Here is a 12,828-nt window from a genome sequence, read left to right on the forward strand (position 1 = left end):
GTGATAGTGGCATAGTGAATTAGGCCCACACATATTTTTTTTTTTATTTTTACATTTGCGTCGACTGATCTTGCTGCTATGAGCGCAATCGAAAAATTTAAACCGAAATAATTCTAGCTGCAGCTAGATGACGTGCGAAAAGCGTAATTTTAGTGGACTAGGTCTACTGGAGATACCACTTAAAAAAAAACGAGTCAAGTGTCTTACCTCCTGGGTGACTTGGAAAAGACACTTGAAATTTACATGTAAAAATTTTTTATTTATCATTTTTTAATATTATATTGATTCATATTATGATTGTTTTTTTTTTTTTTTTAATTATAATAGTTATAATATTTCAGCTATACAATTATAAACTTTGCTCCAACTTATTGTTTTTAAACATAATGGGCTCTTTTAGATTTTCAAATGCTCAAACGCTATTGGCTGAATAGCCTTGTGACAAAAGCCAATTGGAGAGCACCCTTACGTTCACACACATAGATACATGTTGAGAGAGAGAGAAAAAAAAAAAGAGCCACATTCAATGTGTTGGTGTGCATTGGTGTGTGTACTGATTGAACTTGTTGAAAAATAATTTTTAAATTAACTATTTAATAAATTATAAATAAAAAAAATGACAGAAAATATTCAGGGTACATTTACTTCAGAAAAAATATCAAAAATAAGATGGCAACGTGATGATTTTGATGAAGCTAAATCATTTTTGACTGGCAGTTGGGATAATCCGGTAAACTAACCTTTAAAATATGATTTGTTATTGTTGATATTTCAAATAGAGTAAATGTAAACAAAACTGTGATGCTAATTTATTTAATTTTTAATTATTACAGATCAATAGTATTGCTTATTGGAAATTTGAAACATCTGAAGAAGATGAAACATATCCAGTCAGTATTTTTTCATGTCCATTTTTGGGAGACGTGACAGAAATTCAGGTACTTAATTTATTTCTTTATGCTTTTTTTATTATTTTATAAAACATAAATTAATTATTATTTATTTTATTATTTTTAGTTTATAAATAAAGATCATTTTGTTGTATCATCATCACATGGATCAGTAAAGTTGCTCCAAATTCAAGAAGATCCATATCATAAATTTAAGGAAATTGTTTCTTGGGATTCAATTCATCAGTTTAAGTAAATAATTTGTTAATTTTTTGTTAACTCAATCTGTATTTTAATTATAAATAATAATTGATAATTAATAATTTTAGAACAACAGATCAAGCATCATGTACAGCATTAGCAACATTTAATCAAGACATTGCAACTGTTGGTGAAGATGGCAGAATAAATCTTCTTGCTGGACAACAAAAAAAACCATTTAGAGTTATTGAAAATGCTGATAGTTGTTCACTACTTTGTGTTGATTTTTTACGTCACAATGAAATAATAACAAGTAATACTCGAGGACATATGAAACTTTGGGATTTAAGAAATGATGAGGATACTCCAGCAACGACATTTATGCTTCCTGATCAACTTAAAGTAATTTAATAAAATATTTAAATACTTGAATAATAATAATTGTAAAATAATTGTTATATTAATATTTATGATTCTTATTATAATAGACTGAAGCAACAGATATTGCTCATCATCCAACACAAAGACACATTGTTGCAGCAGGAGGTGGTGATGGTAGTTTAACTGTCTGGGATCTTCGTCAGAGCACTTATCCAATTTCACAATTAATGGCTCACGATCAGGCTATTAGTGAAGTTATATTTCATCCAGACAGACCAGACAATATATTTACTTGTTCAATTAATGGAGAATTATGGCACTGGAAAAATGCACAAGGCTCTAAATTAAAACTTGGTAAATTTAATTATTGTTACAAACAATTTATAATAGTACTCGTTGGCAATTGTATAATGACTGTTTGTTATTCATTTTTTTTTTTTAGAAACTAGTGACACTCATTGGCTAACAACTCGAGGTAATAGTAGCAAAATTAATATTTCATCTCTATGTGCACCATTACACAAGCCAATTAATAGTATTGATATTGATAGATCTACTCTTTTATTTGGCTGTGACAATGAAGCACTATATGTCGTCAAAGATATTTTGGTCTAATTTTTTTATAATCTAATTTTTCAATAAATATTAATAACAAAAAATGCTGTATTAATTTAATTTATATTGCAATTAATTTTCATTTTTTTAATTTTTGAAAAACAAGTTTTATTTACACAGATTAATTTTAATTTTATTTTGTAAATATAATGTCTTGGAAAATGTCTTGTTTATACAAAAAATGATTATTTGATTTATAAATAATTTTTTTTTTTCTTTTTGCATATCTCATTCGTTATGTATACAATTTATTTTTGTACACATAAAATATATATTATGAATTTAAACATATAAATACTTGATATAATTGAAAGAAAGAAAAAAAAAAAAATGTATGGCGACAACCGCATTGATTAACTTTAAATATAAATTTTTTTTAATTATTGAATCGACCACTTCGGGCATCAGTAACAACACCCCAAACTTCAATAACAAAATCATCAGGAAATCCAAATGCTTCAAGATCAGATTTATCAATAGCTTCAGCAAAATCCATGCTGTTTGATTTTCCCACAGCTAAATCCCATATTTGACTTGCTAATTCATTATCATTTATTCCCATGAAATTTTCAAGTATTCCATTTATTTTATCTATGCCAATTGTTGCTGAATCATCAACCTGAATAAAATATAAAATATCAATTAGTTCCATCAGCATGAAATTGTATAAAAAAATAAAATAATCTTACTGTTTGTATTTGAGCATTTCCATCAGCTTTAAATCTCAAAGTTTCTTTTCCACTTCCATATCCTGGTTTTTTGCCTTTTCTTGGATCTGAACGTGGACCAATACTACCAAAACCATTTTTTTGTGGTTCAATAAGTCTCAATGTAAATGTTGCACCTTTTGGTATATCTTTAAGTAATCTTGCAACTTCAAAATGTCGTTTACCAACTAAATTTTCAGTATTAATACGTTCAATATGATCACCAACTTGGATCACTTTAACTTGATCAATAACTGATCCTTCTTTTATTCTTTTTATAAATGAATAACCAGCACCATTGTCTGTTATTGTCAGACCCAATGCATCCTCTGTTTTAACCAATTCAATTTCTTTTGGTTGACCTTTAAATAATAAATAAATTATTATCATAAAAATAAATTATTTATCAAGATAATGTATACCTTTTTGATGAGCAAATATAAAATCATCCAAGCCAATTTGACCACCAAGTAGCTCAGACATATCAGCTCTGTGTGTGTTTAAAGTACAAAAAAGTATCTGTTGATTAAAAAATGATATTGATTAGTCAATTGAATAACAATTTGTTTTTTTTTTTTAAATTTATTATATATATTTTTAGTTGTGCAAATTATTATTCAAGTAAATTTTCTTTTTATTTAACAAAGTGTTATTTAATTTGATAAATTTTGACTTGGATAAATGTCCATTGAGGTCATGAACAACGACAAATGTTTTTCACATCCAGAGAAGGGGATTTAAACAGTTAATATAAATAAAAATAAAAATAATAGAATAAGTATATAGTCTTACCTCACTAACTGGTAATTCGTAACACTCGGCAATTTTTTGATACAATTCACGCACGTTACCGAAGCCAGATATTAAACCAGTTGTACTACCATGAGCTAATTGACAATGAAAAACAAGTTGTGCTTTATTTTGATTAACGTCAGTTTCTTGATTTTGATTATTTATTTTGTCCCGTTTACTAAGTCCATTGCTGGTAATACTGTTACCAGTGGCATCACCAGTATCGTTTGTGTGTTTGTGTTGTACTTGAGATCCGTTATTTTGTTTTTTATCTTGTAATACACCGGTTGATCCCGAAGAACCACCTGATTTCGTTGAACTCTTTGTCCTGAACAACGGCATATTTTCACTGTTAAAAAAATTAATTAATTAATTTTTATTTTTATTATATTTATTAGATGAATAATTAGAAAAAATATTTCCTTTTATAATTATATTATGGGTGATTAATTTTTTTCCATCATCATATAACAAAAAAAAAGTTTCATCATCACGTTGCTTTGTAAAAAGATATTTTTTTTCATTTTATAATTTAATTATAAATATTAATTAATCAAAATTTACCTCATTAATTTTCTCATTCTTTCAAAAACCGTTGATTCTTTCATCTGTGTTTATTTTTATTTTTATTTTTTCTACTACGTATAAATTTTTTTATAAAAAAATAATGGCTCTCTTGAAAAATCACGTGTTATTGTGACACACAGTCATGACAATATATAAATTATACAACACAATAATCACATCAACAATAAACTATTAACTTTTTTTTTTTTCCTTGTTAAATTATTAAAATAATTATTATACTTAAAAAACAAATCAAGTTGTGATGAAATTATTACAACTATTCTGAAAACTTTCTCTTCTTATCTCCCAAAAGTTTTAATATTTTTTCAACGTCAACATAATGCACGATAACTGTTTATACTTTATCAGTAAAATTTCAAGGCTTTGCTGACGAGTCGTAAAAAGATTTCTCAAACAAAAAAAAAAAAAATAAAATAATACATATATTTTATCATCACACTATTGATAAGAAAAAAAACTATACAAACATGACAAATGGAATTTATGAATATTTACAAAACAATTCTTACCTGATACTTGATGTTATTGATGAATATTATTTAACAATAATAAATATTTAAAATAAATATCAGATAATCTAGTTATCAGTAGCAGCAAAATAAAATTCTCCACGTCGACAAAAATATTATTTTTACTGTGGTAATTAAATCCAATCGTTGGATGATTATTTATTAATCATAACTTGTCATATAATATCACAATTGACAATAACATTATCATTGATAAGTAAAATTAAAAAAATAATAACTAAGATAAATGATTATTTAAATTAAGAATTCAATTATTTTTTTTACACTTTTTAAATTGATAATAATATTTAAAATAAATATGTACTTTTAGTCTATTCATTTGGTTAATAGTAAAGAAAAAAAATAATTTTTTAGATAACGAATTACAGTGTTAACTTGTGCCGGAAAAGATAATATTTTATTATAAACATTATGACTAAATAAAAAATATGGAGCACAATGAACGAGCTTGATAGTTAGACTTGAGTCTTGATGACCCTATCGTGAGAGTTTGTTCATATTTCCCCACCACCTGTTACTCTTTCTGCTTTTTTTTTTTTTTTTTTTCATTTTAACTCTGTCTCCATCTCTCCTCTCTGCACTCTATACTTTTATCATTTAATTATCATTATAATATCAGTAAACTTGTACCTACAAATTTACCTTTTATTATTCAAACTAAAACTCCCAATAAATAAAATTTTAAAATAAAAGAAACAAGAATATATTGTGACCAATAGTCATTTTATTATCATTATCAAATTTTAAAAAAATTCATCATAATAAATTAAATGATGTTGCGATATTTCAAGTATAAAAAAAAAAATGTAAATCAGTTGTAAAAAAAACCTACAGCTAACAGTGTAAAAAACATATTTCAATACTTTTTTTTTTTTTTTTTTTTTTTTAAATTAAAAAAAAATTACGAGTACCTAAAACATCACAGCTGTTTAACAGATTTCTCTGATAATTTATTTTCTTGTTATTATCAATTAATTAATTAATTATATACTGAATATAAAATTAACAAAAATTAAACAGTTAGTATTGTCAAGCATCTACTAATTTCGATTGCATTATTGAGCATAACATTTAATAAAAATTGACAATCTATATTAGATCCTAAATATATCTACTTTTATAAAATTTTTAATACTTATTGTTATTATTGCTAGATAATAACTATGTAATAAAATTATTGGATAAATGTATTTCTGGTTGTATAATAAAAACCTTCCATACTTTTCCACAATTTGATGTATCTTCAAAATTTAAAAATTGTTGCATTGGCAAAAAGAGATTATCATATTTATCAGTATCTAATTGATACATTTGCATGGCACGATATACTGATCTAAATGGTGGTTGTTTTTGTGAATGAAATGTACCTCTTGATCCATGAAGTACAAGTGCACCATATTTTTCAGCATCTGAACAAACTGACATGTACATACAATGATCAGGACGATAATTATATCTGCATGAATAAATATATAGTCTTTCTGGATGATAATGAAATATAATATTAATAATATCCTGATCACCCCATGTTATTTTTAATTTATATTCTTTATGAATTGGTATAACATAATCTGTCCAACGAAATTCTCGCATTCTTGTTAAATTCATAAGCATAACACCAGAATTAACACCAAGTTTTCCATAATATGGATGTTTAGCAAATCTATTGTACCATCCAGTATTTGGATCTTCATGTTCAGGACTTAATGCTGCTAATTGTGTTGAATTCATTTTACTAAATTCATCCCATATATATTCAGGTGGTGCCAAAAATAATGTATCAGTATCAACATATAAAATTGCATCTGTTGTATTTAATAATGTCTGAAATTAATTAATTCATCAAGTTAATATAGAGCTTATTTATTTATATTTATTAATTATTATATTGATAAAATATTTACTGGTAAAAATAAACGTTGAGCTGCACATGGTTTAAATAATTTTTTCCACATTATAACATCACTTTGATCAGGAAATTTAATTGGTTTAATAGTATATGTAAATGTTTTATTTGTTTTGTACTTCCAATCAGTTAATTTTTCATCAAAATCAATTATAAGATTATCCTCAGTTATAACAATAAATTCAAGTGGTACATGAGTAAATATTAATGCTGATTTTAACATTGTCAAGGCCTCATCTTTTCTTTCACCACAAACAACAACACATATTGTTACTGTTTTATCTTTTTCCAATTGTTTTATTGGTATTTTAATTGTCGTTGTTGATATTATTAATTTTTTATTTATTAATTTTTTAACACTATTTGACAGTTGATTTTTTGTAAATAAAAAAATTAATATTGTTATTAATATAAAAAAAACTATTATAAATCTATACATGGACTTCATTTTGCCTTTTTTATTTATTGTTTTTTTTTTTTTTTTTATATCACATTATTAAAAGCTTTGATGATTTTTTATATTAGTGAGTAATTATTTTATACATATTATTTTTTATATTTTTAGTCATTTAGAAAAAAAAAAAACAGTATGTACTTTATTCTAACCTCAAAAAGATGATGTCAAGTGTCAATTCAATAGAGAAAAAAAAAGAAAGAGAGAGAGAGAGTTGTTGTTGTTGTTCCGCCATTTTTGTTGATGACATTATCAAATGACAATTAACAAATTAAAATATATTGTTCTTATTAATTTTTAACATACATAAAAAATGGTTAGCAATGAAAATTCAAATGATTTTATTTGTTCAATATGTGGTGATAAATTCAACAATGAAAATCAATATTATGGACATTTAAGAATTCACAGTGGAGAAGTTGTTTGGAATTGTGAAAAATGTAATAATCCAAAAATAATATTTACCTCACAATCAAAACTCATTGCACATGAAAAACTTTATCATAATTTAACAAGACAATTTAAATGTCCAAAATGTGATTTATCATTTGAACGTGCATCACAACTTAATTATCACAATAGAAGTTTTCATCTTTATGAAAAAAATCAAATTTGTTCAATTTGTAAAAAAGGATTTTTTAGAAAAACAGATTTAAATACTCATATGAATATACATCTTAAAATAAATCAATTAATGTGTGAATATTGTGGTAATAAATTTAATCATATTTCAAATTTAATTAGACACATTAAAACTCATAGTGGAATGAAGCAATATCCTTGTACAATTTGTGAAAAAAGATTTACTCAATTAAGTTCATTAACAAGACACAAAAAAATTCATACAACTGTAACTTTATCAAATGAAAAAATTAATAATAAATTATCAAGACGTAAACATTATTGTAAAACATGTGGAGAAAGTTTTCATTTGATATTTCATTTACGTCAACATGAGCAGTTACATGCTCAAAAAATTGGAGATTTTTCATGCAAAAATTGTAGCCAGGTAATATTAATTATACATATTGATAAGATGATAAATAAATTAAATTTTTAAATTGTTTTTTTTTTTTTAAATTCAGGTTTTTCAATGTCATCTAGACCTACAAGATCACAGCTGTAGAATTATTGATAAAAACATGAATGAAGATGTCATCGAGTATGATATTACATTGTTAAATAATGAAAATAAATTATCTCTTGAAATGAATGATGTAAATTCATCAGTGAGTCCAATTTTACGTGACATAGAACATAAATTAAGTAACATTGAAATTGATTCAAGCTGTGACGAAAGCATCAATATATCTGATTTATTAGGTCCTTATAATTATGATGAAATTGAATTTCCAAATACATCTGTGATACACTTGGAAAAAGTTGATAATGTTGAACAAATAGGGTGTAATTTATGTCATGATAATTCAGCATCAAAAGAATCTTGTGATAAATGTTTGCATATTGAAAAAAATCAATTATATATAGAAGTTTGTGAAGCTGATTATTTAAAAAATTTAGAATTAAATATTAACAATGATAAAGAATTTTGTTCTGATAAAAATCAACATGGTAATGAAAAAATACAAGAAAATATTGAGTTAATTTTACAAAATAAAATAATCAATTGTAGTTCATCATCATCATCATCATCGTCTTCAACAACACCACCAATTTCACATGATAATCAATGGATTGAACAACCATCTGATAATAAATTTGAATCATCAATGTATAAAAATTTTCATGTTAATAATATTATTATCAATCAAAATTGTGATAAAAAATCATTTGAAAATTATATTCATTCTTCTGTCTGTGATGATAATGAACCTATGATTCGTCTTGTACAAAATGAAGATGGAGCACAATTTTTTGAATTAATAAGAGATTCTGCTCATTATAATCAAATTGAAAAAAATGATATAATAACCAATAATAACGTAATAATAAATGAATCAGAAGTAAAAATAAATATAAAATCACAAAAACAAAAAATATCTGATAATAAAAAATTAAAATTTAGAGATCAAAAATTTGAATGTACAGTGTGTAATAAATATTTTACTACAATGTCTAATTTAAAACAACACACAGGTACACATTTTGCTGATCAACAAAAATTTAAATGTCAAAAATGTGATGTTTCATTTGCATGGAAATCAACTTTAAACAAACATATTGCTAGTAATCATAGACCAGATGGTCCACAAAAATTTGTCTGTGAAATATGTCCAAAAGTATACAATACATTTTCACAAGTTAATGAACATGTTAAACGTGATCATTTAAAAGAACGTAATCATATTTGTCCAGAGTGTGGTAAAACATTTTTTAAAAAATTTGATTTAAAATCACATATTAGAATTCATACAAATGAAAGACCATATATTTGTCAATCTTGTGGAAAAGGATTTTATCATCAAAGTCATATTATAAGACATGAAAGAATTCACTCTGGTGAACGTCCTTATTCATGTGATATTTGTCAAAAATCATTTACACAACCAGGATCACTTAAAGCTCACAAACAAACACATCAAGATACTGAAAAACTTGATATTCTTGATTATCAACTTGATGAAGATGATCCAACAATTTTAACAACAGTTTAAGCCAATAATTATCATTATTTATTTTTTATATTTTCAAGTTTTATTTATATAAGTAAATATATTAATTACTAATTTTTTTTTCTTTTAAAAGAATTAAAAAAATTGTATTTGAAGTTTAAATTTTTTTAAATATCAAAAGTTTTATATTGAATATAAAGACATTAAAAAAAAATAATTTCAATTTAATATACTGTGTATAAAAATTTTAATTAGTATAAATTGTTATTTAAAAAAAAAAAAAAAAACTTTGGTGTAAAATAATTTGATCCAAAGGCGAGGATTTCGTTTTTCATTTCGATCTGTTTCGATCAATTGAATTGTCGAAACTAGAAGGACATATTAACACAAACTATACACAATTTTCCATGTATTATATTGCATCACATACATGTAATTTCGATCATTTGATATTAAAAATATTATAAAGAGAAAAATGGCGACTATAAAAAGGTAGAAAACTATAGAGTATATCGAAACACACCTGGCTACTTACCTGAGTACACTTTACTCTTTAGTAACTCCACCATAGCCAACGGTATAAAAAAAACTATATCTGTTTTTTACTTTGTGTTGAATGTTGAATGTTGATGACTAAGCTGGCTCCAATCTACTATATATTCTATATAAGCTATGTTGTGTTAGCATCAGTCAATTTGAGTTAAACTTGGGCGTGTTGGGCGTTATTTATTATTTTATAACGCATCAATGACGCAATTATTTAATTAATATCTTTAATTTTTATAACGATAAACAATCAAAAAATGAAGAAAATTAATTTTTTTAGTATTTTATCTTTAGCTGTATTATTAATTAACGGTGAGTCAACTGTTATTAATGTTATTATTGTTTGAAAATTATATATTTGTAAATAGATGAATAATTTATTGATTTGATTAATTAACAGTTCGTGAATCAGTACAACAAGATGAAACACGTTGTACAATACCAGAAGTTGTTAGAGGTACATGGTTTTCTTGGGAAAATGGAAGAAATACATTGAATGAAATAAATGCAGAAACCATGACAGATAGAGGTTCATGTATTGCTATGAAAGAACCAATTCGTTTACATTATTTTTTTATATTTCAAAAAGATTCATGTTATCATTGTGTTAGATTAATTGTTCGTACAATAAATGTATTAGAAAAAGTTGAATTAACATGTGTTAATTTACCACCAAATGTTGAGCCAACAGTTGAACATGTTTGTCGTGGTATGCATGATGATCAACAAAAAATTCATCTTTATTCAGAAAATTATAAACCAGTTAATTGTCGTTCATCATTAGAAGGAGTTTGGCAATTTGCATATCAAAATCGTTTTAGATTTACTGGTGAATGTGATAATCCAGATGCACAAATACGTTCATGTCAAGATGCTGGTACACAATTTTTAATATCAAATCAAAAATTTAATATAACATATAAAAAATGTGATAATATGCAAGGTACATTTAATGGTGTTGTTGAATATAATTGTCTTGGTGATTGGTTTGAAGATAAAAATCATTTTTTTGTTGTTGCTAATACAAAAGAATCAAGAAAAGATGAAAAATATCGTTGTTTTTTAAAAAATCGTGATGATGATTTATATATTGGTGTATCAATAACAGCTGAATGTAATACATTAAAAAGTGTTGAAAAAAGTCCAGAACGTTTACGAATAACACCAGTTAAATCAGAAGTTGTTATACCAAAATGTAGATTACCACAAAATATGACTGGTGAATGGATTAATACAGCAAATATTGATGCTGATGTTATGATTAATGAAACACATATTGTTGAAACTTGGCATCCAGATGAGGGAAGATATAGAAGAACAATTTATATATGTCAAGAACAACGTGATAATAGAGTTATGATGGCTAGATTAACTGTTGATGGTTGTCAAAAAGATTATGTTTGTTTTAATTTTGTACCACAACATCATAATGTCATACGTTTTAGAAAAGGTCTTGCTGTTATTAATAATAATTTTCATACTGTTTGTTCTTGGGTACAATTTAAAAATGAAAGAAAATGGAAATATGATATTTTCTTAGCTAAAAATCCAGTACCTGTACGTTGTCCAGTTGCTGGAAAATATATGTTTAATCAAAAAGGTGATATACCATTTGAAACAAGAATTCTTGGTGGTGTTACATTATCACCAAGACCAAATACATACTGTCAACGAAATATATCGGATTTTTCAGTTTGTGATACTGATCAAAAAGAAATTGCAATTGATGAAAATTATTGTTTATCTGTTGATCATCATGGTCATCCAGTTGATATTTACAGTAAGTAAAAGCAAAAAAATTAAAAAGCCAATAATATTTTAATTTTAAATATTTATCATAATATATTGTAAATTATTACAGGTGAACCTGATTACAAAATGAAATGCATTGGATTTTGGAAAGAAAATTTAAAATCTTATTTAATAACGTATGACGAATTGGATCCATACAGTAAATATCGTTGTTGGGTTTATCAACGAGCTGATTTAAATCGTGTTTTAATGTCACAAGCACTTGGTCCATACTGTGCAACAAATCAAGATGTCAATAGTTACAATTGGACTGAAGGAGCTGCTGTTTCCATCGAGATGATTGTAATTTTTTTTTTAATTAAATATTTTAGTATCTTTATCAAAAACTATAATATTTTTTTGTTTTTAGGAATACGAACGAGAACGAGATCAATGCCCAATGGGCTTTGATGATGGTGCTAATCCTTGGGCAGCAACCGAGAGCCACATCAAAGTATTTCGATTTGGAAGTAATGCTGTATCATTGAATATTTCAATTGGATTATTATTTTTAACTATTTTAACTCTTTCAAAGTCACTATTTTAAATATTTAAAATTTGATTTAAGAATATATGAGTCAACTTAATAATGTGGTTCACACTAAACTCAGTGCCTTTTATCAAGTTGTAGAGAAAACCGTCCAATTAGATAATTTAATTTAGTAAGTATCCGTCCAAAAAAAAAAAAAAAACATACAAAAGAAATTATATACCATACATTATATTTTATCTTATTATTTTATAAAGCTTATACAACTATACTTGATTTTAATAAATTTTTATTAATAATACAACTTTTTTTTAAATTTACACTAATAGACGTAATAATATTATGATTTAAAATATAACTTAAT

At 25.1% G+C, this 12,828-nt stretch overlaps 5 protein-coding genes across 5 annotated transcripts; 3 read left to right on the forward strand and 2 right to left on the reverse strand.

Moving 5' to 3' along the window:
* Positions 1–534: 534 nt before the first annotated feature.
* Positions 535–2,117, forward strand: LOC122848709 (nucleoporin Nup43). The gene is made up of 6 exons (XM_044146966.1): positions 535–730; positions 834–938; positions 1,018–1,142; positions 1,220–1,493; positions 1,580–1,826; positions 1,915–2,117. The coding sequence occupies exons 1-6, from the start codon at positions 617–619 to the stop codon at positions 2,085–2,087; spliced, it is 1,038 nt and encodes a 345-aa protein (XP_044002901.1). The 5' UTR covers positions 535–616; the 3' UTR covers positions 2,088–2,117.
* Positions 2,118–2,147: 30 nt separating this feature from the next.
* Positions 2,148–4,284, reverse strand: LOC122848715 (PDZ domain-containing protein GIPC3). The gene is made up of 5 exons (XM_044146973.1): positions 4,151–4,284; positions 3,587–3,935; positions 3,217–3,313; positions 2,777–3,156; positions 2,148–2,706 (listed from the first exon to the last, which is right to left on the reverse strand). Exons 1-5 carry the CDS (start codon positions 4,192–4,194, stop codon positions 2,464–2,466), a joined length of 1,113 nt encoding a protein of 370 aa, XP_044002908.1. The 5' UTR covers positions 4,195–4,284; the 3' UTR covers positions 2,148–2,463.
* A 149-nt stretch (positions 4,285–4,433) lies between these two features.
* On the reverse strand, positions 4,434–7,140 carry LOC122848716 (glucoside xylosyltransferase 1-like). The gene is made up of 3 exons (XM_044146974.1): positions 6,609–7,140; positions 4,684–6,528; positions 4,434–4,562 (listed from the first exon to the last, which is right to left on the reverse strand). The coding sequence occupies exons 1-2, from the start codon at positions 7,056–7,058 to the stop codon at positions 5,866–5,868; spliced, it is 1,113 nt and encodes a 370-aa protein (XP_044002909.1). The 5' UTR covers positions 7,059–7,140; the 3' UTR covers positions 4,434–4,562; positions 4,684–5,865.
* A 133-nt stretch (positions 7,141–7,273) lies between these two features.
* On the forward strand, positions 7,274–9,924 carry LOC122848712 (zinc finger protein 675-like). The gene is made up of 2 exons (XM_044146969.1): positions 7,274–8,073; positions 8,150–9,924. Exons 1-2 carry the CDS (start codon positions 7,378–7,380, stop codon positions 9,677–9,679), a joined length of 2,226 nt encoding a protein of 741 aa, XP_044002904.1. The 5' UTR covers positions 7,274–7,377; the 3' UTR covers positions 9,680–9,924.
* Positions 9,925–10,104: 180 nt separating this feature from the next.
* LOC122848714 lies at positions 10,105–12,538 on the forward strand. Its single transcript, XM_044146971.1, has 4 exons — positions 10,105–10,495; positions 10,584–11,963; positions 12,045–12,277; positions 12,345–12,538. Exons 1-4 carry the CDS (start codon positions 10,441–10,443, stop codon positions 12,519–12,521), a joined length of 1,845 nt encoding a protein of 614 aa, XP_044002906.1. The 5' UTR covers positions 10,105–10,440; the 3' UTR covers positions 12,522–12,538.
* The last annotated feature ends 290 nt before the right edge of the window (positions 12,539–12,828 follow it).

This window comes from Aphidius gifuensis, linkage group LG2 (genome assembly GCF_014905175.1).
Source record: "Aphidius gifuensis isolate YNYX2018 linkage group LG2, ASM1490517v1, whole genome shotgun sequence".
In the NCBI taxonomy this organism is placed as follows: domain Eukaryota; kingdom Metazoa; phylum Arthropoda; class Insecta; order Hymenoptera; family Braconidae; genus Aphidius; species Aphidius gifuensis.